Source organism: Mesoplodon densirostris, chromosome X (genome assembly GCF_025265405.1).
Source record: "Mesoplodon densirostris isolate mMesDen1 chromosome X, mMesDen1 primary haplotype, whole genome shotgun sequence".
Classification (NCBI taxonomy): Eukaryota; Metazoa; Chordata; class Mammalia; order Artiodactyla; family Ziphiidae; genus Mesoplodon; species Mesoplodon densirostris.
Genome location: NC_082681.1, coordinates 39343051 through 39370459, shown reverse-complemented (window position 1 = coordinate 39370459; position 27409 = coordinate 39343051). Strand labels below are relative to the sequence as shown.

General features: G+C 37.8%; 1 protein-coding gene across 1 annotated transcript in view; it reads left to right on the top strand.

Annotated features, from left to right (window-relative positions):
• ALG13 (ALG13 UDP-N-acetylglucosaminyltransferase subunit) overlaps positions 1-25830 on the top strand; it is a 76547-nt gene extending 50717 nt beyond the window's left edge. The window contains 4 exon segments of the mRNA XM_060086863.1: positions 6605-6778; positions 10582-10622; positions 12667-12844; positions 24964-25830. Of these exon segments, the coding sequence (XP_059942846.1) occupies positions 6605-6778; positions 10582-10622; positions 12667-12844; positions 24964-25241 (671 nt within the window). The 3' untranslated portion in view covers positions 25242-25830.
• Positions 25831-27409: the final 1579 nt, after the last annotated feature.

Below are 27409 nucleotides of genomic sequence, written 5' to 3'. Positions count from 1 at the left end.
CTGTTAGACAGTAAAAGCATGTCAGTATGTGCACACTAAACAGAACTTAAACTAAACCAACAACTATTTCAAAATGAGGTAAAGACATTAATAAAATAACACAAAATGTTAAAAAATAACAAATCAGGATTAGAAAAACTCAGATGAGGTGACAGAATTCAGGAAAGCATCAGAAATGGAAGAAAGTCATTTCGGTAATGAAGACTAAACTATAAAGAACATGACCAAGTATGTACAACAGATAATGCTTTAAGAGAAAGATGTAAGAAAGGGGGGAAATCTAAAATGAAAAAAACGAAGAGAAAGATTCAGAAGTGTGACATATTGAAGTTAGGCAAAGGATATCCAACACTGATAGAAGTTCCTGAAGCAGAAAAACAAAGTAAGGGAAAAGAATAAATACTAAAAGCTGTAATTCAGAAATTTTTCCTGAAATTAAAAAACTTCAAAACTACATACTGAAACAGCGCTCTGCAGAATATTGAGCCAGAGCAACCAACACCAGGATATGCTATTAAAACAACTGGACTTTAAAGAAGAAGAGCCTATGGAGTATAAAGGAAATAAAATGATAATCATCAAACTTTGACAGCAATGCTTCATGCTACAAGAAAATGGAGTAACATTTAAGATAATGAAAGGATATGTGAACCAAAGATTTTATATCCAGCCAAACATTTTCAGGCTTAAAGGGTAATGTATAAGAATTCAGAGAATATTATTGCATGAGCCCTTCTTGAAGAATCTAATAAAGATACGCTGTCAAGTAAGGTAATTGCTAGCCACGTATGACACTTTAAATTTTAATTAATTACAATTAAGTAAAATAAGTCTTCAGTTGCTCGGTCACACTAACCACATGCCAGGTGCTCAAAGCCACATGTGGCTAGTGGCTACTGTATTGGACAGCACAGATACAGAATATTTTGCCATCACAGAAAGTTGTATTGGAGGGACAGAGTGTATTGGAGAATGATTTTGACTTTTAGACCACCAAAACAATAAAAGACATCAGCCTAAGACCTAATTGTAAGTATTAAATATATACTTAACACAAAATGAGGGCTGAGAGGTTGATAATATACTATGTAAAGCCTTATATTTGAACAATATAGGTACAGTATAGCTATTTTTAGAAATGGGAGAATTGAGAAACCATGTGCCAAGCATTTTTTAATGCTTTCAGTAAACACATCAGATTCTTTTATCTAGATACTTAGATTGTTATTCAGAGACTATAATGTTGGCTGAAACAAATGAGTATGGGATATTCCAGTTTTATCCCTCTGTGTCCTTGCAAACCGGGATCTTAGTATGGAAGAAAGGTAATACACATGTACTAAAAGAGGCTAAGGAGAAACTTTTATGGTATCACATTTGAATTGGAAGTATCAATATGAACTTGAGGTATTTTATCTTTAAATTTGTGTATTTCCTAGCTCTGTCCACTGAAAAGGCCTAGAAACAATGAGTATCTTTAGCACTCAGTTTGTGACATTGAAATGCTGCTTCTCACTTAAACAGAAACAAACAGCTTTATGGAGAAATTTGTGGTTCCAGGTCTGGGCAGGAAATGTTCAAGATTAGCCTGGATCATCTTGTCATGCTAGATAGCAAGGAAGCTATCAGCGAGTACTGGGGGTCATGTCAAAAGGACTCAGGAACCATCTTGAAGAGGTTCCCACTGGCCAAAGATGGAACAGTTTGAGCTTCAACAATGATAATTGCAATAGATTGGAACATGTCAAATATATTTAAAAGTTCCTGATGATATTTAAAAAATTTCTTCCCTTGGGATTAACAACTATCTATCTATCTATCTAAACAACTATACATAAAAGATTAAAAAACAAGGATTTACTGTATAGCACAGGGAACTGTAATCAATATCTAATAATAACATATAATGGAAAATAATCTGAAAAGAATACATAACTGAAAAAAGAATTGGCTCTCTTAAGAGGATGTTAGGAAACCAGTTTACGTTCTTGAAAACGGGACAGTAAAGTGAAAGAATCAAGTATTTATCCTGCCTTTCTTATATGAACTATAATACGGGGTGACCAAATAGTAGATGAGGGGAAATATTTCTATATATTAGCATTCTAATCAGTGAAAAAGAAGTGGCAGAATGTAATCATTTTGCAGTCGTTACTGAACGGATGCATATTGAACAGCAATAGCTGCTAAGATTGCAAAGATAGTGAGACATTACCTATAGACTACCAAAGGAATCAATCCTGAGTCTGATCTGGTCTTCTGGATCTAGCTGCCTATTTGCAGGAAATACAAGAACATATTGAAATGCAGCATGAGTATGTAATCAGCAAAATCCAGACTGGGAAACTCAACAGGTCAAGGGGTCTTCAAAAGACAAATTGAAAGGAAATGACAGGGATGGAGAAAGGACCTATAGATTAAAAGAGGTTCAAGATACAGTTTTTAAAAAACTGTGTAGGGGTGCACATTTGGGTGACAAAACACTTAAAACTACAAAGACGTGATTACTATGAAAGTCAGGATAATGGTTGATTATGGTGGGGGTAAGAGGGTGGTGATTGTGATGGAGTGCATGGAAGTTTTCTGAAATGGCTGGCAAAGTTTTCTTTCTTAACCTGGATAGTGTCCACCTGAAAATAATTAGTTTGATTTGTTTTCTGTATCTGTTTTATTTATAATGTAAAAAATAAGTACTTAGCCACTGTGCCTGGAACAAAACATGCAATATATGTTCATTAATGACCACAGGAATTCTTCATTGGAAATGTTAATGTAGATACTGGTTTTACTACTTTGTGCTAATTGTAGGGGAACATGTTGGCTGTCTGCTTCCAGCAGATGTCTGAGCTTAAAAAAATAAGTGACAGGTGAAATCAAGCATTGTAATACCCCATTTATGTAGAATCATTGAAAGCTTACCCTTTAAATGCCAGATTTATGTTGTTTTGTAGATACTTCTAAAAATATATACGGCCTTCATTTTACTTTTTGTTGAGCCACTTGTGAACCTCAACTATAACTCTAATAGGTAATGGCTGCTTTTTAGTTGCTCTTTGTCATTCCTGTCCTCTAGATAAAACTCAAGTTTCTCATTGTTATTCATGTGACTGTCTGGCAGCCCCATCCCATCCTCCTTTAAGTCACTTCCTATCTGCCAGGTAACTAGACGCCGTGATTGCTTTTATTGTGATTGTTTTCATAGGCATTAAATCCTGTTAACTGAGTTTTTTGGTAACTGTTTCCAAGTCTTTTGCCAGGGCCAGAACAGGTGACTTACTTGCTCTGGGTACAAAATTTAAGGGAGTGTCAAAAAAAAAACCCCACAGTGATCAAGATAAATAATACTTTAATGCACTATTAAAAAAACAAGACTAATGCAAAAAAAGAATCTATGATAAACAAAGTATCAAAGTTTTTTTAAAAGATAGGAACTGTGGGCCAGGCTTAGGGTGAGGTGAGTGAGGCACTCACTCTTGTGGTCATGCAAGTGCAAGCTTGGATCCTGTCTTTTAGAATTTTGGTATTTTATTCATCATGAATTTTTTTTTTGCTTTAATTTGGTGGCCCTTTAAATTTTGCACCTCACTGCACTTTAGTACTGGCCCTGCCCTTTGGTCTCTAGAGAAGCTGAGTCTTACTATGTATATTCATGTTCTTTTCTGAAATGTCCTGAAGCAGACTGTAGCTGCATGGACAAGGAAATAAGCCTTTTGAATGAATTTCATTGGTTTCCATTCACTTTTAGAAAAGTTTGCTTCCATTGTTCTGGATCCATCCCTTGAACTATACCTGGTAAGCCTATAGAGCCCTGTTAAGTCTGCGAATTAGATGCTCATGCATCTCTAGAGCAACTGAAAGTTTTAAAGGCTTTTTCTTATGGAACGTATTATAATATGCATTTTAAAAGAAAGTTGAGTTCAATTAGTAAATAATGGCTATATTTCCCTGTGCTGTACAATATCCTTGTTGCTTATTTTATACATAGTAGTTTGTATCTCTTAACCCCCTACCCCTTTTTTGCCCCTCTTCACTCTCCCCACTGGTAACCAACCACTAGTTTGTTCTCTATATCTGAATCTGTTTCTGTTTTTTTATAATCATTTGTTTTATTTTTTAGATTCCACATATAAGTGATAATGTAGAGCATTGGTCCCCAACGTTTTTGGCACCGGGGACCCATTTCACGGAAGACAGTTTTTCCACAGACGGGGGTGAGGGTAGGGGGTGCTTCAGGCGGTAACGCGAGCGATGGGGAGCGATGGGGAGCAGCAGATGAAGCTTCACTCGCTCACCCGCCACTCACCTCCTGCTGTAGCCCGGTTCCTAACAGGCCGTGACCGGATGGGGACCCCTGATGTAGGGTATCTGTCTTTGTCTGACTTATTTCATTTTTCACTTAGTTTAGATCTGTGATTCTCAGCTGGAGGAGAATTTGCCCCTTAGGAAACATTTGACAATGTCTGCAGACATTTTCAGTGGTCCTACAACTTGGCAGGGGAGAGCTACTGGCATCTAATAAGTTGAGGCCAGGGATGATGCTAAAACAGCCTCCACAACAAAGAATTATTGCGCCCAATATGTTAATCATGCCAAATGAAACCGGAGGTTTGTCCTAGATACTAATATGTTACCAGTTATATGTATTGTAAATATTTTCTCTCACTTTGTTGATATTTTCATTTTTTCTGTGGTACCTTTTGATGAAGAGAAATTCTTAATTTTAATGTAATTTAAGTTATCAAAATAAAAGAAAAAGTTGAGTTCAAAGTAACCTCCAAATTTCTTCCGTCCTTGATTCTCTCAGGCCCAGGAGAACTTACTTAGCTACCTCTATGTCTAGTAGTTGGTTTTTACCTTGTAATCATAATCACATTCTACTATTTTTAGCTAATTGAACTTATTCCAGTTGTTTTTGAAAAAAATGGTGTGATTTGAGTGCTAGTTTAAAAGGAATAAGAGTGTGGCTTTGTTGAAGCCATTATTTTATAGAAAACAAATCCATGAATCTTTAGAGGATTTGGAGATGTTCTAAAAATTAAATCCTCTTCTAAAATGGTAAAAGTGGAGATTTCTACATGCATGACAAAACTCCAAAACTCGAAAGTTATTTGAGCAAATTTTTTAAATTTACTGTTTAATTTAGATACAGTAAAATTTATTTTTTTGGTGCCCTGTTCTATGAGTTATAACAATGCATAGCATTGTGTATCTACCACCACAATCAAGAGAACAGTCTCATCACCCCAAAAGAGTTGGTTATCAAGTTTTAAATCACCCTAAGATTTAGATTTCCTATTACTATTAGCCTGTAGTTGTATAAAGGGTATAAATAAATGTGTTGTTAGTGAATGAAAGCAATGTGGATTACTTCTAATACTTGGCCTTAAATTCCTCTTGCTAAATTACCAGAATAACAAATTCAGCTTGTGTGGACTGTTCTTTTACTAAACTAAGTGTTCTAAAACTCCAAATTTAAACCTTTATTGAACAATGAGCCCAAACTTTCTATACTTCTCAGGGGTAAAATTATAATGCAGGCAACACAGTGATAAAATTTAGTACTGGAATTTCTAAGTCAGCTAAAATGTTCAATTAAACTTGAAGGGTTGTATCAAACAATTTAACAAATTTATGTAACATAGTACGTATATGTGGAGATAATTTATTTTCACTAGGTTGGAACCACATTGCTGCCTTTATCATCATAGAGGAATGTATTGATATTTAAACATAATTGTATTTGAATTTCTTATGTCAAAAACTGTGAAACTCCTAAGTGACTGTGGTTTTTAAACTATAGTAACAGTTATAGAAATTTAAAGGGATAAGATAGTTCATCTAGCCTGTCTGTTTTAGATTCTGTAGGTCCTTAGAAATGAAACTGTTATGATTTAGAGTTCTCTATATTCCTCTGATGCTACCAAGTAGAAACCTTCAAGGATTGCTTAAATCTGTAATCTGTGCAATTTAGTCTCTCTTATTAGCTTCTACATCTTGTGGTTTGGCAGATGGCTGAAAACATCCTTAACTTTGTATTAAGCTAAGTAAAAATTTTGCTTTAGTAGTATTTATTTATGTACATGTTAGCTGATGTTCAAAATCTTGGTAGTCAAGCCTCTGTAGTTTCCAGGGTTTTTTCCTTTTAATATCAAGTAATTTCCTTAACTCAAAATAACTTGTAATGAACTCCTACTTTTCAACTGGCATGTATGTCTAAAAGAATATGTGCAATTTACCTTCTAAGTTTTTTGTTTTTTTTTTTGCGGTACGCGGGCCTCTCACTGCTGTGGCCTCTCCCGCTGCAGAGCACAGGCTCCGGATGCGCAGGCTCAGCGGCCATGGCTCACGGGCCCAGCCGCTCCACGGCATGTGGGATCTTCCCGGACCGGGGCACGAACCCGTGTCCCCTGCATCGGCAGGCGGACTCTCAACCACTGTGCCACCAGGGAAGCCCTAAGTTTTTGTTTTTAAGTCAAACCATAAGACTCAGAGTTGCTTGACCATATTGGGAACACAAAATAAATAGAGGATGAGCTACTGCTTCTAAGATGTTACAGCTGTACATTGCTACTTTGTTTTGTTTCTTTTTTGGTGATTGCTTCAGCATCCTATCCATACCTGGCTGCTCCTATTCCCGCTGCTGCTGCCTCTCTACCACCTCCACCTACTCCACCACCACCTCCTCCTCCTCCTCCTCTTGAGGTGACAGACGCTTCAAACTTACCACCACTACCTCCCCCTTATTCCTGTGATCCACATGGCAGTGATCTGCCTCAAGGTAAGTAGATTTTGAGACTTGGGTGAGGGTTATTTAGGTCTGGGTTTTTTTTTTTGGTTTTTTAATTTTAAATTTTAGAGCATATCTCTCTTTGGTTGACCAATGAGGGTAGGGTGGTGGACCAAATGGAAATTGACTTGAGAGCATAATGCTAGGTAAATGACTAAGGAAAGAAGGAATCGAAAGCTGAGAATATCTTCTCCATAATCAAGAAGTGTATGGTTGAGCTGACTCACACTGCTTTTCTAAGGTAACTACATGTCTGCCCTGAAGAAGATTCTCAATTGGATATCTTCTCTCAATTATTTCTCTTGAAAAGCAGGAGTTGATAACACAATTTTCTCCATTTCTTTTATTTAATGCCTACCATAAGTGCATGAAATTGTTGCATTCTTGATATTTAAGATTCCAACTGAATTTTGAAGAATTGGAAAAGGTTTTGGGGGGAGGAATTGGGGGGGGGCTCTGATCTGCCTTGGATTTCAGCCATGTGTTGTTTCCTTAATTAAACTAAGGAGTAGCTTTCCATTGGAAGTTTTTTGTTACCCCTCAGTTTAGCAGTGTATCTCAAAAGAGAATTGTAGTCGAAAGTTGTTTGTAGCTTATTCATACTTTTTTTTTTTGCCGTAACATTCCCTTGATTTTTCTAGCTGCTTTTCTATTCTATTTTGGTTTTTTTCAGCCTCTAAGGTAGTCACCAGGATCTTCAACTCCATTCTGTTCTTCTTCCCTTCCTTAAAACTTGATTATCAACTTTATGTAGATGATTTCTAAATCTATCTGGCCTTAGCCTCTACCTACTTGCTAGACATTTTCACTTGGCTTTCTTACTTTTATTTCACACTCAGTCTGTCTACAATGAAATTTCTCATTTTTATCTCCCTTCTTTCTTCTCTTGAGGCCATGCAAAACATTGACTCTTTTCCTTGGTTTTCTATTTTATTAATAATGTATCATTGAACAATGATCCCTTTACTCTTCTCCCCTCACCTACCTACCCCTGCCCAAGATCTTCTCAGCACATAATGCTGATTTTGCATTTTCCAGCATTTTATTTTGAAAATGTTTAGACATACATGAAATTTGAATTTTAAAATGAATATTCATATATCCACCACCTATATTCTATTGTTAACTGTACTTGCATTAGCATGCATTTCTCCATCTTTTCCTCCATCCATCTCTCTGTCCATCAATTAATCCATCTTTTTGGTGCATTTCAAAGTAAATTGTAGACATCATTCTTCCCCATTAAAAACTTGAACATACATATCATTAACTAGAGTTGGATATTTATTTTTTCTTTTGATGTAAAGTTTACATATAATGAAATGAACAAATCTTTTTTTTTTTTTTTTTTTTTTTTTTTTTGCGGTACACGGGCCTCTCACTGTTGTGGCCTCTCCCGTTGCGGAGCACAGGCTCCGGACGCGCAGGCTCAGTGGCCATGGCTCACGGGCCCAGCTGCTCCGTGGCATGTGGGATCTTCCCGGACCGGGGCACAAACCCGTGTCCCCTGCATCGGCAGGCAGACTCTCAACCACTGCGCCACCAGGGAAGCCCGAAATGAACAAATATTAAATGTACACTTGCTGAGTCTTGACAGATGAGTGCATGCACCTGTGTAATCCAAATCCCAATCAAGTTATAAAACATTATCATTATCCCACAAAGTTCCTTCATGCCCCTTCCCAGTCTTTCCCTACCCCGTCTCTACTTCCCCCCAGAGACAACCACTGTTCTGATATTTTTCTGCCCTAGTTTTACCTGTTTTAGAATTTCATGTGAATATAATCATACAGTATGTACTCTTTATGGAAGGCTTCTTAACCTCAATGTAATGTTTTTTGAGATTCTTCCATGTTGCTGCATATTATCAGTAGTCTATTTGCTTTTATTGCTGAGTAGTATTTCATCGTATGGGTATTCTACAGCTTGTCCATTCTCCTGTTGAGGGACACGTGGACTATTCTAGTTTGGATCAGTTATGATAAAGCTGCTATGAACATGCTTGTAAAAGTCTTTGTGAACATGTGTTTTCATTTCCCTTGGGCAAATACCTAGGAGTGGAATTGATGAGCATAGATAGGTGTGTGTTTAGTTTTATAAGAAATTGCTGGTCATTTTTCCAAAACTGTACCTTATCTCCTTCTACTTTTACAAGAACTATATGCACCTGTTTTTCTACTTCTAAGACTTTGCTGTCATGATGATTCTACTCAGATTCTCTCCCCCTCTACTCTTCCATCTAACTTCCTGTTTAAATCCTATCATTTTCATGATCCCACCCCCCAGTTGCATTTCAAAGTGATGATTTTGAGTTCTTAATAGTCCTTACCTGCCACATTTTTTAACAGCTTGAGATATAATTCATATATCATGCAAGTCATCCATGTAAAGTACATAATTCAGTGCTTTTTAGTATATTCACAAATTTGTACAACCATCACCACTGTCTAATTCCAGAATATTTTCATCACCACAAAGAGAAACCCTGTACCCGTTAGCAGTTACTCCTCATTCTCTCTGGCCCTGGCAACTACTATTTTGCTTTCTATTTTTTTTTTTTTTTTTTTTTTTACTATTCTCTATGGATTTGCCTGTTCTGGACATTTCATGTAGATGGAGTCATACAGTATGTGGTCTTTTGTAGGCTGGCTTCTTTCATTTGGCATAATGTTTTCAAGGTTCATCCATGTTGTAACATGTATCATGTATTTCATTCTTTTTTTCAGCTGAATAACATTCCATTATATAGATGTACCATATTTTATTATCTATTAGTTGATGGACATTTGAGTTGTTTCCACATTTTTGCTATTGAGAGTAATACTGCTATGGATTTTTTTTGTGGATGTATGTGAATACCAAGGGGTGGAATCCCATGCCATTTGTGGATTTACTTCCTGCTATTATCTTTTCATATTCTTTAGCTTGAGCATTACGCTTTATACTATATTCCCACATAATAGTCAAATTACAAGCTCATTCTTTTAAAGTGGCAGTAAATACATTTGTATGTATTGGGAGTCTCCAAATTAAGAAAGAGGGGTTTTCTGAGAGTTTGTTACTGGAATCAAGTTACATTATCTTATTTATAAGAATATATTTGAATCCCAGGTCAATCAATAAAAATATATTTAGAGATATACTTGAAATGCTAAGGCTATTCCCTCTTCTCTCATACATCTGCTTTTTGTTCATTTGTAAAATACTTTAAAGTTCTATGTCTGGAGAAATTTTATCACCTTACTGTATAACTTATTTCAAGTTACCTTACTCATTGCCTCCTCTTTTTGGAGTCCTAGTGGTGGTATGTTAGTCATGTTAAATAAAAACAAGGTGAATTGTTTCAAACAGTGCTAGTTATCTTAGTAGACATCACTAATCTTGGCATTTGTAGAACATTAGTTTGTACTGTGTATTAGCTCTGAAGACCAACATGATTGCTTTTGTAGTAGATTTGTATTAAAGTAAAATTTTAGTCTTGAGACAAGCAAGAAAATGCCTTTACTAGAGTCTCTCTAAATATTTGCAGATTAGTATTCCTGTAACATCTGTCTAATATTAAGAATAGAAATAAAATCTGTATTTGTTGATTAAACCTTCTTGGCTCAGAAAATGATCTTAGCTATAGTGGTAGGTAAATGGTCATTTACTATAAGGTAGAATTGAGGGTAGTGTTGATGTGGGAAGACTACATTTGTTGTATCTACCATAATACTGAAATAGAAGAGGTTTTAAATGGTAAGTTTTAATTGTTTATGTCATCTAGTCACTAAAATTTAAATTTTTAATTTTAGATGCAAAAGTTTTGCAGTACTATTTCAATCTGGGATTGCAGGTAAGAGTCCTGTTAAAATTGCTTTGATTAAAAAAAAACTTCTAACTTAAAAATGTAAGCCATTTTGATAATCAGACTCTTGAACCTTAAAACCCAAGAACACTGTGAGGGCCCTAAAAGATTTATTTCTGTCTTTATATCTCTGAAGATGACACAGGTCAGTTTTCTACTTTAACCTCCCAATACTTCAGTTTCTCTTATAAAAGAGTTGTAAATTGTCATGAGTGGGGGCCCTATGAAGTACAACTTTAGCATATATTGGCCTCCATATTTAACATCATATGCCAACCCTTCACTATGTTTTTCTGTCTCAAAATAACAAATGGATTATTTATCCTGTTTACTTAAAACATTTTTGTGGCTATTTCTGCATTTTATGTGAAAAGTAATCCGACTAATTCAAAGACATTTAAAGAGCTGTATTATTTTTAAAGCACTCATGTGTTCATAGATATTTGCCAAACACTGATTTTTGCCACTTCCCTGAATTGTAGAAAGGGAGTACTGACAGATACCTTAATATCACTGAAAGGTGTCTCTGATTTCAGGTAAGAGCTCTTTTACTTTATACTTTCAGGGATCATTTTCCCCCTGAAATATATTTCTGATATAATAAGATGACACATTTTCTGAAAAGGAATGATGCATCTTAAGTTTTGGCATATGACATAGTAAACCAGATAGTCTCATGGATAATACTCAGATTAGTTCATATTTTCCAAGACACTGATTTCCCTAAAACATTGGACATATCATTTCCAGAAAACTATCTTTACTGACTGGCACACATTTATAATTTAAGAGTAGTAGAGTGGGTTTTTTTTTTTTTTTTTTTTTTTTTTTTTTTTTTTTTTTTTTTTTTGCGGTATGCGGGCCTCTCACTGTTGTGGCCTCCCCCGTTGCGGAGCACAGGCTCCGGACGCGCAGGCTCCGGACGCGCAGGCTCCGGACGCGCAGGCTCAGCGGCCATGGCTCACGGGCCCAGCCGCTCCAAGGCATATGGGATCCTCTCAGACCGGGGCACGAACCCGTATCCCCTGCATCGGCAGGCGGACTCTCAACCACTTGCGCCACCAGGGAGGCCCCTGTAGAGTGGGTTTTTGTTCTCTTGAGATTATATTTCCTAAATGCAGTTTCAAAAATTGAAAAAATAAAGTGCTTGCCCCTTCAGTTATGTTTGTTTATTATAGTCACCTGTGGAGACAAGGTGGCAGCAGTTTATTTATTTGCTTATTTTTAGTATTTTTGTTTGTTTTAAACTTAAGTATAGTTGTACAACATTATATGTTACGGGTGTACAGTATAGTGATTCACTATTTTTAAAGGTTATGCTCCAGTTATAGTTATTATAAAATATTGGCTGTATTCCCCATGTTGTACAATATAGTCTCCTATATTTTACATCATGGGAATACAAGGAAATGTAGAATAGATATTTTAATATTTTCTCATATTAAAAGTAATAGCATTCATTATGGTGCATATGGAAAATACTAATGTGGAAAGAAAACTGAAATCACCTGTATAATCACTGTATACTTTGGTATATTTCCTTACAGCTTATTTATTTATTTTATAAAATATGGACTATGCTATGTAATTTTGTAAACTTTTAAGTTAAACAATATGAACACTTTTTCTTTAAATATTTGACACCATGATTTTTTATTGCCTGTATTTTATTCCATCATGGATATATCATAATTCATTCATCCAGTTTCTTATTGTTGAATATTTAGGTCGTTAATTTTTTTTGCCTTTAAAAAAATGCTATAACAGACACTTTTGTATACAGATCATTGTGTATATCTCTAATTTCCTTAGGGTGCTTTCCTAAAATAATTCCTAGGTCCACATATGAGATACAGAGGCTGCGAAAGATCTTAAAGTTGTTATAGAGAATAGATTTTCTAAATGTCATATCTTAGTTCAAAAGTCATTGTTATCCCACCTGGAAATCATGGCCCAACTTTTTTTTTCAGTGAAGAATGGTACTAGTTTAAGAAAAGGAATAGTAAAGTGTTTTTTCCCTTTCTTGCCCAAGTGCTATCACCACAGCTTGTGGCACTCCATGGTCTGTGTGCCGCAGATGCAGCAGCAGCTTCATGTAGAGAATTATCCAGTCTATACTGAGCCGCCACCTCTGGTGAATCAAACCATTCCTCAGTTATACAGTGAGGTGGGGAGACAAGATGGCACACAGGCAGATGTATCAGCACATGGTAAGTATGTAATGAGATTCCCTGCAAGAAAGACAATTGGATTTTATTGTGTGTAATTTAATAATAGCCTTCAGATAGTATACTAGACCAGCATTTCTTAAAGCATGGTATATGAACCTTTTGGGGCCCCTGAGACCCTTTCAAGGGATCTATGAGGCTAAAAGTATTCATCATAATACACGGATTTTGTCCCTTTTGCTGTGTTAGATTTGTATTAAGGGTGCAAAAATCAGTGGCGGGTAGAATAGCTGGCACCTAAGCACAAATCAAGGCAGGGGCACCAAACTGTGCTAGTACTTAGTGCCTTCACACTTATGATATAAAAATGCCAGTTTTATTTATTTTGTGTTTGATCAAAGACATTCTTATTTTACTAAATTTTTATTCTTTGAATAATTGTACTTAGTATTCTGTATGACAAAATAGGAAGTATTCATAAAGCTCTCTGCATACTGACGTATGGTGATTAACTTTAAAGAAAAGAGTTGTAAGCTTGAGTTTCGAGCTAAACTAGCTGACTTTTCATGGAACACTGTTTTTACTTGAAAGTGATAGACAGACTATGGTTATCCAGACTTGGGGATCCGGCAGACATTTTCTCAAATGAACAGCTAAGCCTTATCACTTCAAGAAAAGCAACGGATAGTATTTTTTTGTCAAAGATAAAAATTCCAGCACTCAAATACATGTTATCCAAAATTCTAATTTTTATCTACCACCATGAGCTTGACAGCTTCCAAGACTTCATTAACTCTTCTAATAAAATAAATGGTGGGGGGCTATTAATGAATGTGGTGCTTTACATTGTATAATGAACTGTGTCAACATTTGGTAGATCGTATAACTCAGTGAAATAACATTTTCCCAATTACCAATGTATAATCTTACCTGTGCATGATTTAGTAAAAGATCTATCCAAGATGCAAGATAAAACAGTGGACTTGGATTTTAATGTTAACAAAGTATGAAAAGTCCACATTGCTACTGACCTCTAAGAAATTACCACTTACCTAGTTTTGGTACAGCATCAAAGAATATCTACAATTATCTGAAAAGCCTAATTATTAAGACTTCTCTCTTTTCCAGCTACATATCTGTATGAAGCCAGATTTTCTTCATATATTTCAAACTAAATGTATCATAATAGATAAAATACAGAAGCAGATATGAGAATCCAGCTGTCTTCTATTAAGCCATACATTAGGGATTGCACAAGTGTAAAACAATGCCACTGGTCTCACAATTTTTTTTTTTTTGAAAATACAAATTTGTATGGAAAATGAGTTTAACATAATGAGTTTATTTTTACATGAAATAATTTTTTTTTTTTTCGGTATGCGGGCCTCTCACTGTTGTGGCCTCCCCCGTTGCGGAGCACAGGCTCCGGACGCACAGGCTCCGGACGCGCAGGCTCAGCGGCCATGGCTCACGGGCCCAGCCGCTCCGTGGCATATGGGATCCTCCCAGACCGGGGCACGAACCTGTATCCCCTGCATCGGCAGGCGGACTCTCAACCACTTGCGCCACCAGGGAGGCCCTGAAATAATATTTTTAACTTAGTTTAATTCCTAATATGGTAAATATTGATAGATATAACCCACATAAACAAAAGCTATTTGGGATCCTCAATTTTTAAGAGTGTAAAGGGATCCTGAGACCAAAAAGTTTGAGACCTCTGTGCCAGACCATAAGGATGGTTGCTTTGTCTATGAGTTCACAGTATAATGTAGATGGGGAGGCATTTTCAAGGATTTAGAATAGGATCTTTGGACTGCCCTTCTTAGAATCAGCAGGAGGTAGAAGAAACGATCTGGACTAACCTAACCAAATCTGTTTTACATTCCAGCGACTGCTACTTGATGGTTGTGATTTTGGCTAAGTTACTTAACCTCCCTAAGCCTGATTTTGTATAAAGTGGGAAATAATGTATTTTATGACTTTCCAGTGTTGTTATAAGAACTATATGAAACCTTATATGTATAAGCATACTGTTCTGGTGCATGTGAGGAATGTGAATTTTCTTTCTCTCCTCCCTTTTCTTAGAGTATTAATAGTTTTAGAATATTAGCACTATAGAATCTTATTCTTCATGTGGTGGTGTGATGTGGCCCATGGTAATAAAAATTAAAGCATCAACCTTTATTACATTTTTGTTCCATGTACCTTTTATAGAGCTATTTTTATTGTAGTAAACATGAGACAGTGCCAGTCTTTACTTCACAAAACGAACTTAAGTTAACCCAAGTAATATGGGACTCCTTTTTAAAAATATTTATATAGTTACTATAATAAGGTCAGAACAGCATCTATTTATTTCCATTGAAACTGGTGCATGGTAGTGAAAGTGCTGTAAATTTTAAATGATGCTAGCATGTTCATGATATTCAAGAGATGACACTTAAATGTTTGGTCTTTTGGGATGGTCTTCAGAGTTTTGCCTTCAAGTATAGACCAGACTGTAAAAACACCTGAGTTTTTAATTGCAAAAATAATACAAAGTGGTTATTTGGATGGTGTGTGTTATACTGGAAAACTATATGACAACTTAATTGCAACGAACCCTTATAAGAACTGAACTGACAAGAATGACTCTAGAGAACGTTTCTTTGTGTAGTCTGTTGATATCTAAATTATCCCAGGAAGATAGCTGTCTCTAGGTAGAATACATTTGACACATTGTACATACATTTATATATGTATTTTTTTTCCTTTTTTTCACATCTTTATTGGAGTATAATTGCTTTACAATGGTGTGTTAGTTTCTGCTGTATAACAAAGTGAATCAGTTATATGTATACATATGTTCCCATATCTCTTCCCTCTTGCGTCTCCCTCCCTCCCACCCTCCCTATCCTACCCCTCTAGGTGGTCATAAAGCACCGAACTGATCTCCCTGTGCTATGCGGCTGCTTCCCACTAGCTATCTATTTTACGTTTGGTAGTGTATATATGTCCATGCCACTTTCTCACTTTGTCACAGCTTACCCTTCCCCCTCCCCATATCCTCAAGTCCATTCTCCAGTAGGTCTGTGTCTTTATTCCCGTCTTACCCCTAGGTTCTTCATGACATTTTTTTCTCTTAGATTCCATATATATATGTTAGCATATGGTATTTGTCTTTCTCTTTCTGACTTACTTCACTCCGTATGACAGACTCTAGGTCCATCCACCTCACTACAAATAACTCAATTTCGTTTCTTTTTATGGCTGAGTAATATTCCATGGTATATATGTGCCACATCTACTTTATCCATTCATCCGATGATGGACACTTAGGTTGCTTCCATCTCCGAGGTACTGTAAATAGAGCTGCAATGAACATTTTGGTACATGACTCTTTTTGAATTATGGTTTTCTCAGGGTATACGCCCAGTAGTGGGATTGCTGGGTCATATGGTAGTTCTATTTGTAGTTTTTTAAGGAACCTCCATACTGTTCTCCATAGTGGCTGTATCAATTTACATTCCCACCAACAGTGAAAGAGTGTTCCCTTTCCTCAACACCTTCTCCAGCATTTATTGTTTCTAGATTTCTTGATGATGGCCATTCTGACTGGTGTGAGATGATATCTCATTGTAGTTTTGATTTGCATTTCTCTAATGATTAATGATGTTGAGCATTCTTTCATGTGTTTGTTGGCAGTCTCTATATCTTCTTTGGAGAAATGTCTATTTAGGTCTTCTGCCCATTTTTGGATGGGGTTGTTTGTTTTTTTGTTATTGAGCTGCATGAGCTGCTTATACATTTTGGAGATTAATCCTTTGTCAGTTGCTTCATTTGCAATTATTTTCTCCCATTCTGAGGGTTGTCTTTTGGTCTTGTTTATGGTTTCCTTTGCTGTGCAAAAGCTTTGAAGTTTCATTAGGTCTCATTTGTTTTTTTTTTATTTTTTTTATAGACTTTATTTTTTATAGCAGTTTTAGGTTCACGGAAAAATTGAGCAGAAGATATAGATTTCCCACACCCCCTGTCCCCACGTACCCAAAAGCCCCCTCCAGCACTCACATCCCCCACCAGAGGGTTACATTTGTTGCAATCAACAAACCTACAGGGACACCGTCATTATCACCTGAAGTCCATGGGTTACATTGTGGTTCATTCTTGGTGTTGTACTTTATATGGGTTTGGACAAATTCATAACAACTTGTATCCATCATTATAGTGTCATGCACAAGAGTTTCACCTGTTCATCCCTCCCTCCCCCCAACCCCTGGCAACCACTGATCTGTTTATTGTCCCCATAGTTTGGCCTTTTCCAGAATATCAAGTAGTGGGAATCCTACAGCACGTAACCTTGTCCAATTGGCTTCTCTCATTAGGAATATGAATTTTTTAAGGTTTCTCCATGTCTTTGCACGGCTGGATAGCTCATTTCTTTTTAGTGCTGAATAATATTCCATTGTCTGGATCCCAGCTGATTTTTTTTTTTTTTACAAATTTAATCAGTTATACATATACATATGTTCCCATATCCCCTCCCTTTTGCGTCTCCCTCCCACCCTCCCTATCCCACCCCTCCAGGCGGTCACAAAGAACCGAGCTGATCTCCCTGTGCTATGCGGCTGCTTCCCACTAGCTATCTACCTTACATTTGGTAGTGTATATATGTCCATGCCGCTCTTTCACTTTGTCACAGCTTACCCTTCCCCCTCCCCATATCCTCAAGTCCATGCTCTAGTAGGTCTGTGTCTTTATTCCTGTCTTACCCCTATGTTCTTGATGACATTTTTTTCCTTAAATTCCATATGTATGTGTCAGCATACAGTATTTGTCTTTCTCTTTCTGACTTACTTCACTCTGTATGACAGACTCTAGGTCCATCCACCTCATTACAAATAGCTCAATTTCATTTCTTTTTATGGCTGAGTAATATTCCATTGTATATATGTGCCACATCTTCTTTATCCATTCATCTGATGATGGACACTTAGGTTGTTTCCATCTCCGGGCTATTGTAAATAGGGCTGCTGTGAACATTTTGGTACATGTCTCTTTTTGAATTATGGTTTTCTCAGGGTATATGCCCAGTAGTGGGATTGCTGGGTCATATGGTAGTTCTATTTGTAGTTTTTTAAGGAACCTCCATACTGTTCTCCATAGTGGCTGTATCAATTTACATTCCCACCAACAGTGAAAGAGTGTTCCCTTTCCTCAACACCTTCTCCAGCATTTATTGTTTCTAGATTTCTTGATGATGGCCATTCTGACTGGTGTGAGATGATATCTCATTGTAGTTTTGATTTGCATTTCTCTAATGATTAATGATGTTGAGCATTCTTTCATGTGTTTGTTGGCAGTCTCTATATCTTCTTTGGAGAAATGTCTATTTAGGTCTTCTGCCCATTTTTGGATGGGGTTGTTTGTTTTTTTGTTATTGAGCTGCATGAGCTGCTTATACATTTTGGAGATTAATCCTTTGTCAGTTGCTTCATTTGCAATTATTTTCTCCCATTCTGAGGGTTGTCTTTTGGTCTTGTTTATGGTTTCCTTTGCTGTGCAAAAGCTTTGAAGTTTCATTAGGTCTCATTTGTTTATTATTGTTTTTATTTCCATTTCTCTAAGAGGTGGGTCAAAAGGACATTGCTGTGATTTATGTCATAGAGTGTTCTGCCTATGTTTTCCTCTAAGAGTTTGATAGTGTCTGGCCTTACATTTAGGTCTTTAATCCATTTTGAGCTTATTTTTGTGTATGGTGTTAGGGAGTGTTCTAATCTCATACTTTTACGTGTACTTGTCCAGTTTTCCCAGCACCACTTATTGAAGAGGCTGTCCTTTCTCCATTGTACATTCCTGCCTCCTTTATCAAAGATAAGGTAACCATGTGCGTGGGTTTATCTTTGGGCTTTCTATCCTGTTCCATTGATCTTACAGTTTTTGTGCCAGTACCATACTGTCTTGATTACTGTAGCTTTGTGGTGTACTCTGAAGTCAGGGAGCCTGATTCCTGTAGCTCCATTTTTCGTTCTCAAGATTGCTTTGGCTATTTGGGGTCTTTTGTGTTTCCATACAAATTGTGAAATGTTTTGTTCTAGTTCTGTGAAAAATGCCAGTGATAGTTTGATAGGGATTGCATTGAATCTGTAGATTGCTTTGGGTAGTAGCGTCAGTTTCACAATGTTTATTCTTCCAATCCAAGAACATGGTATATCTCTCCATCTATTTGTATCATCTTTAATTTCTTTCATCAGTGTCTTATAATTTTCTGCATACAGGTCTTTTGTCTCCTTAGGTAGGTTTATTCCTAGATATTTATTCTTTTTGTTGCAATGGTAAATGGGAGTGGTTTCTTGATTTCACTTTCAGATTTTTCATCATTAGTGTATAGGAATGCCAGAGATTTCTGTGCATTAATTTTGTATCCTGCTACTTTACCAAATTCATTGATTAGCTCTAGTAGTTTTTCGGTAGCATCTTTAGGATTCTCTATGTATAGTATCATGTCATCTGCAAACAGTAACAGCTTTACTTCTTCTTTTCCAATTTGGATTCCTTTTATTTCCTTTTCTTCTCTGATTGCTGTGGCTAAAACTTCCAAAACTATGTTGAATAAGAGTGGTGAGAGTGGGCAGCCTTGTCTTGTTCCTGATCTTAGTGGAAATGGTTTCAGTTTTTCACCATTGAGGACAATGTTGGCTGTGGGTTTTTCATATATAGCCTTTATTATGTTGAGGAAAGTTCCCTCTATGCCTACTTTCTGCAGGGTTTTTATCAAAAATGGGTGTTGAATTTTGTCGAAAGCTTTCTCTGCATCTATTGAGATGATCATATGGTTTTTCTCCTTCAACTTGTTAATATGGTGTATCACATTGATTGATTTGCGTATATTGAAGAATCCTTGCGTTCCTGGAATAAACCCCACTTGATCATGGTGTATGATCCTTTTAATGTGCTGTTGGATTCTGTTTGCTAGTATTTTGTTGAGGATTTTTGCATCTATGTTCATCAGTGATATTGGCCTGTAGTTTTCTTTCTCTGTGACATCCTTGCCTGGTTTTGGTATCAAGGTGATGGTGGCCTCCTAGAATGAGTTTGGGAGTGTTCCTTCCTGTGATATTGTTTGGAAGAGTTTGAGAAGGATGGGTGTTAGCTCTTCTCTAAATGTTTGATAGAATTCGCCTGTGAAGCCATCTGGTCCTGGGCTTTTGTTTGATGGAAGATTTTTAATCACAGTTTCAATTTCATTGCTTGTGATTGGTCTATTCATATTTTCTATTTCTTCCTGAGTCAGTCTTGGCAGGTTGTGCATTTCTAAGAATTTGTCCATTTCTTCCAGGTTGTCCATTTTATTGGCATAGAGTTGCTTGTAGTAATCTCTCATGATCTTTTGTATTTCTGCAGTGTCAGTTGTTACTTCTCCTTTTTCATTTCTAATTCTATTGATTTGAGTCTTCTCCCTTCTTTTCTTTTTTTTTTTTTTTTCTTTTTACGGTATGCGGGCCTCTCACTGTTGTGGCCTCTCCCGTTGCGGAGCACAGGCTCCGGATGCGCAGGCCCAGCGGCCATGGCTCACGGGCCCAGCCGCTCTGCGGCATATCGGATCCTCCCAGACCGGGGCACGAACCCGTATCCCCTGCATCGGCAGGCGGACTCTTAACCACTGCGCCACCAGGGAGGCCCTCCCTTCTTTTCTTGATGAGTCTGGCTAATGGTTTGTCAATTTTGTTTATCTTCTCAAAGAACCAGCTTTTAGTTTGGTTGATCTTTGCTATCGTTTCCTTCATTTCTTTTTCATTTATTTCTGATCTGATCTTTATGATTTCTTTCCTTCTGCTAACTTTGGGGGTTTTTTGTTCTTCTTTCTCTAATTGCTTTAGGTGCAGGGTCAGGTTGTTTACTCGAAATGTTTCCTGTTTCTTAAGGTGGGATTCTGTTGCTATAAAACTTCCCCCTTATAACTGCTTTTGCTGCGTCCCATAGGTTTTGGGTCGTCGTGTCTCCATTGTCATTTGTTTCTAGGTATTTTTTAATTTCCTCTTTGATTTCTTCAGTGATCACTTCGTTATTGACTAGTGTATTGTTTAGCCTCCATGTGTTTGTATTTTTTACAGATCTTTTCCTGTAATTGATGTCTAGTCTCATAGCATTGTGGTCGAAAAAGATACTTGATACAATTTCAATTTTCTTAAATTTACCAAGGCTTGATTTGTGACCCAAGATATGATCTATCCTGGAGAATGTTCCATGAGCACTTGAGAAAAATGTGTATTCTGTTGTTTTTGGATGGAATGTCCTATAATATCAACTAAGTCCATCTTGTTTAATGTATCATTTAAAGCTTGTGTTTCCTTATTTATTTTCATTTTGGATGATCTGTCCATTGGTGAAAGTGGGGTGTTAAAGTCCCCTACTATGAGTGTGTTACTGTCGATTTCCCCTTTTATGGCTGTTAGTATTTGCCTTATGTATTGAGGTGCTCCTATGTTGGGTGCATAAATATTTACAATTGTTATATCTTCTTCTTGGATTGATCCCTTTATCGTTATGTAGTGTCCTTCTTTGTCTCTTCTAATAGTCTTTATTTTAAAGTCTATTTTGTCTGATATAAGAATTGCTACTCCAGCTTTCTTTTGATTTCCATTTGCATGGAATATCTTTTTCCATCCCCTAACTTTCAGTGTTTATGTGTCCCTAGGTCTGAAGTGTTTCTCTTGTAGACAGCATATATATGTAGACAGCATTCAGCCAGTCTGTATCTTTTGGTGGGGGCATTTGATCCATTTACATTTAAGGTAATTATCGATATTTATGTTCCTATTACCATTTTTTAAATTGTCTTGGGTTTGTTATTGCAGGTCTTTTCCTTCTCTTGTGTTTCTTACCTCGAGAAGTTCCTTTAGCATTTGTTGTAAAGCTGGTTTGGTGGTACTGAACTCTCTCAGTTTTTGCTTGTCTGTAAAGCTTTTAATTTCTCCATCAAATCTGAATGAGATCCTTGCTGGGTAGAGTAATCTTGGTTGCAGGTTTTTCTCCTTCATCACTTTAAATATGTCCTGCCAGTCCCTTCTGGCTTGTAGAGTTTCTGCTGAAAGATCAGCTGTTAACCTTATGGGGATTCCCTTGTGTGTTATTTGTTGTTTTTCCCTTGCTGCTTTTTTTTTTTTTTTTTTTTTTTTGCGGTACGTGGGCCTCTCACTGTTTTGGCCTCTCCCATTGCGGAGCACAGGCTCCGGGTGCGCAGGCCCAGCAGCCATGTCCCACAGGCCCAGTTGCTCCGTGGCATGTGGGATCTTCCCGGACCGGGGCACGAACCCGTGTCTCCTGCATCGGCAGGCGGACTCTCAACCACTGCGCCACCAGGGAAGCCCCTCCCTTGCTGCTTTTAATATGTTTTCTTTGTATTTAATTTTTGACAGTTTGATTAATATATGTCTTGGCGTATTTCTCCTTGGATTTATCCTGTATTGGATTCTCTGTGCTTCCTGGACTTCATTAACTATTTCCTTTCCCATATTAGGGAAGTTTTCAACTATAATCTCTTCAAATATTTTCTCAGTCCCTTTCTTTTTCTCTTCTTTTTGTGTGACCCCTATAATTGGAATGTTGGTGCATTTAATGTTGTCCCAGAGGTCTCTGAGACTGTCCTCAGTTCTTTTCATTCTTTTTTCTTTTTTCTGCTCTGCAGTAGTTATTTCCACTATTTTATCTTCCAGGTCACTTATCCCTTCTTCTGCCTCAGTTATTCTGCTTTTGATTCCATCTAGAGTATTTTTTATTTCATTTATTGTGTTGTTCATCATTGCTTGTTTCATCTTTAGTTCTTCCAGGTCCTTGTTAAATGTTTCTTGCATTTTGTCTATTCTGTTTCCAAGATTCTGTATCATCTTTACTCTCATCATTCTGAATTCCTTTTTAGGTAGACTGCCTATTTCCTCTTCATTTGTTAGGTCTGGTGGGTTTTTATGTTGCTCCTTCTCCTGCTGTGTGTTTTTCTGTCTTCTCATTTTGCTTATCTTACTGTGTTTGGTGTCTCCTTTTTGCAGGCTGCAGATTCGTAGTTCCCGTTGTTTTTGGTGTCTGTCCCCAGTGGCTAAGGTTGGTTCAGTGGGTTGTGTAGGCTTCCTGGTGGAGGGGACTAGTGCCTGTGTTCTTGTGTATGAGGCTGGATCTTGTCTTTCTTGTGGGCAGGTCCATGTCTGGTGGTGTGTTTTGGGGTGTCTGTGGACTTATTATGATTTTAGGCAGCCTCTCTGCTAATGGGTGGGGTTGCGTTCCTGTCTCGCTAGTTGTTTGGCCTAGGGTGTCCAGCACTGTAGCTTGCTGGTCATTGAGTGAAGCTGGGTGTTGGTGTTGAGATGGAGATCTCTGGGAGATTTTCGGCGTTTGATATTACGTGGAGCTGGGAGGTCTCTTGTGCACCAGTGTCCTGAAGTTGGCTCTCCCATGTCAGAGGCACAGCACTGACTCCTGGCTGCAGCATCAAAAGCCTTTCATCCACACCGCTCAGAATAAATGGGAGAAAAAGTAGAAAGGAAGAGGATAAAATAAAGTAAGATAAAATAAAATAGTTATTAAAATAAAAAATAATTAAGAAAAATAAAATTCTTAAGTAAAGAAAACAACAAAACCAAAAAAAAACACCAAAAAATGGATGGACAGAACCCTAGGACACGTGGTGAAAGCAAAGCTGTACAGACAAAATCTCACACAGCAGCATACTCATACACACTCACAAAAGGAGGAAAGGGGGAAAAAATAATATATCTTGCTCTCAAAGTACACCTCCTCAATTTGGGATGATTCGTTGTCTATTCAGGTATTCCAGAGATGCAGGGTACATCAAGTTGATTGTAGAGGTTTAATCCGCTGCTCCTGTGGCTCCTGGGAGAGGTTTCCCTTTCTCTTCTTTGTTCACATGGCTCCCGGTGTTCAGCTTTGGATTTTGCCCCACCTCTGCGTGTAGGTCGCCGGAGGGCATCTGTTCTTCGCTCAGACAGGACAGGGTTAAAGGAGCCGCTGATTCGGGGGCTCTGGATCTCTCAGGCTGGGGGGAGCGAGGGGCATGGAGTGTCGGGCGAGCCTGCAGTGGCAGAGGCCAGCGTGACTTTGCAGCAGCCTGAGGTGTGCCGTGCATTCTCCCGGGGAAGTTGTCCCTGGATCCCGGGACCCTGGCAGTGGCAGGCTGCACAGGCTCCCCAGAAGGGGGGTGTGGATAGTGACCTGTGCTCGCACACAGGCTTCTTGTTGGCTGCAGCAGTGGCCTTAGCGTCTCATGCCCATCTCTGGGTTCCGCGCTGATAGCCTCAGCTTGAGCTTGTCTCTGGAGCTCCTTTGAGCAGCGCTCTTAATCCCCTCTCCTCGCGAATCTGGAAACAGAGGGAAGAAAAAGTCTCTTGCCTCTTTGGCAAGTCCAGACTTTTCCCAGGACTCCCTCCCGGCTAGCTGTGGTTGGTGCACTAACCCCTTCAGGCTGTGTTCACGCCAACAACGCCATTCCTCTCTCTCGGATCCAACTGAAGCCCGAACCTCAGCTCCCAGCCCCGCCCGCCCCATCAGGTGAGCAGACAAGCCTCTCTGGCTGGTGACCAGCACCGATCCTCTGTGCGGGAATCTCTCCGCTTTGCCTTCCGCACCCCTGATGCTGTGCTCTCCTCTACAGCTCCGAAGCTCCCCTTCTCCACCACCAGCAGTCTCCGCCCTCGAAGGGGCTTCTAGTGTGTGGAAACCTTTCCTCCTTCACGACTCCCTCCCACTGTTGCAGGTCCCGTCCCTATTCTTTTGCCTCTGTTTATTCTTTTTTCTTTTGCCCTACCCAGATACGTGGGGGAGTTTCTTGCCTTTTGGGAGGTCTGAGGTCTTCTGCCAGCATTCAGTGGGTGTTCTGTAGGAGTTGTTCCACATGTAGATGTATTTCCGATGTATCTGTGGGGAGGAAGTTGATCTCTGTGTCCTGCTTCCGCCATCTTCCTATATTTAATTTGTTTAATTAGAAAATTTTCATATTATTTTTTAGTAGCCTGTTTTAGTCACTAATGTTAATATCTAAAGTGTTCCTGCTGCAATTGCTATGATCTTTCTTGGAGTTAATGCTAAATTTCATTTTTACCTGTAAGAACATCCATTTATGTTGATGTTAATGAATCTTTGTATATGAAGTGAACTATATGCTTTCTTTGTTTCAGGTACTTTTCCAAATGCTGACCCTGCATCCGTCCCTCATGGAGCATTCTGTTATCCAGTGATGTCAGATCCCTATGGGCAGCGACCTTTGCCAGGTTTTGATTCCTGCCTTCCTGTTGTGCCAGATTATCCCTGTGTTGCCCCCTGGCATCCAGTCAGTGCTGCATATGTTGGTTCTCAGGTTCGTGGTGCTGTGAATCCTGGGCCACTTGCCTATATTGCTTCACCTCCCTCACCTTCTCATTGTGTACCTCAGAATATGGAAGATTCAGTAGTATGACGTGTTCTTACACTGCCATTTTTCTTGTTGTTTTGTTTTTAAAAAGTGTTTTATGTTAGTGTTTAAGAGTGGTTAGAGTGGTTACTGTTGTATCTGTCTTTAAGATTATTTTATCTTTTGATTTAAAGTAGTTCTTTAAAATAAAGGAATATTTCTTTGGGTTGTGAATAAGGACATTGAGATGAATGTACATGTAACCCCATATTTGAGCATATTTCATTGTATTCAGCTGTTCTCCTGTTAGCCAGCTTGTCAACTTTGTATTAGCTGATGGTACCAATTGATAAATGGAGTAAATCTTATAAACTATTGCCTTGGTTCCGATGTCACACATCATATTAAACCATGCAAAATTGGAAAAACTTCTACTTTTTCCTAGAAAATGAAACAACAAAACCAAGCGCATTTGCTTCTGAGTAACTAGCTTAATATTAAGTGAGAGTTCTCTTCAGGTTTCTTAAGAATTGTGTGAACTGAGTTGTGTTCTATGATATTAATCAGTTCTGAAGGCACATGGTGCTCTGCTTTAGATTTATCCCATGTGTTGTTGTTTAATATTGGATTTATGTAACCATTTTCCTGCACAGTATTGGTGTCCTTTGCACATTTAGCAGTAAATAAAAATTAGCATTTAAAATTGCTAAAATGAGTGAGATTTTCTTTTGCTTTTTCATGGCAGCAAAGAGTACCAGACATTTGATTGTTTCCATATGTTTTCCCCCTAGTATTTTGGTTGCCAGAAAATGTGAATTTATAGCATGGATTGGCAGGGTCAGTTGAAATGTTACTTAATCTCAAGACATTGCAATGCATACTACCATATCCAGTTCTTTTCCCTTGAGAATGTCCCTTTAAGTTGTGTTTCTGTTTTTTTTTTTAAAGAATCTGTTAATTCTCTTATGGAACTTTAATCTAGACTTACTTTCTTATTGTCCTATATTTCTAATGGTTGTTGAATCTTTAAATTATTGTTTAGATTTACCTTGTATCTCTTCAGGCCTGCCTTGTCTTCAGCTTTCTGTGAGACACATTTTATAAGCCCTTCTCCCTTCTCTCCCTTTCATCTACCCAAAGATTACAAGATTTTCTGTATTCATTCAGTTCTCCTCTGAGAGGTAATTCATCATGAATGCTTTGCTCTGTCTCACCTACAAACAGCTATTTTAAAAGTGTTTTTTGGTTGCCACAAAACCTATTTATATTGCCTCCTTTAAAAGTTATTTATGCTTGTGAATCATTCTGTTCTTTCCCACCTTCAGCTATACCCCAGGCAAAAAGAACCAATTGAGACTCAGGGCTCAAGGTGCTTGAACAGGTGAAAGAACTAGAGTGGAATCCATTGCAAAGAAGATATCCTATCTTCAGTATACTGTTCTCAAGATGATTGATAACAATGAGTTTCAAATCAGTCAGTGTACTAGTTAAGGCTTCTGCTTCGTAATAGACATGGAACTGGTAGTGTTTTGGTTTTGCATCCTGGATCTTTACAAGTCCTTGCTCTACAAGTTGGCATCTGACAACTTTAATAAAGAAAGATGGGCAACAGTGCACTGATCTATCTAACAACCTCTGTATTAATGTTTCAGCTTTTTCTCTGCTAACCTCCTGGGTTCTCAATTTGTGCAGCCTACAGATTGTTTTATGTTTAAAGGTTTATTTTAGTCAAGCTTGAAACATGGAACAACCCCTCTCCAACATTTTTCAAATATGCCAGCATTTCTGAAATGTACATAACTCACAGCAAGTGATTGTCCTGTATCTTCAACTGTCAGTGGTTCACTAATTAGCTTCTAAGCAGTGTTTTAGAAGGTTGTAGTCTATCTTGAGAATGTGGGTTTGGAAATTGTGTGGTTTTGAGATAAGTACATTTGCCTTAGGCTTCCAGTTGATTTGTTTATTTTTTAAACTTGTAGGTTGCTGCCTTGCCTTGATTTCCATTACTAATTTAATGCAGTTTAGTGAGATGCTTATTATTAACTTAAAAACCCAAGATCAACCTAATTGTTGTTACCAGTGTTGAAATCAGTGGTATGAATGGTCTGTTTAAATCATACAAGTATAGTCCACTTGTTTATGCTTTACAGTCAGACTTCTCTAAGAAATAATCAAGGATTGAGCCATGACCCTCCTATTGTTTTGTGAGTTGGGAGGGTGAAGGTAACCTGTAC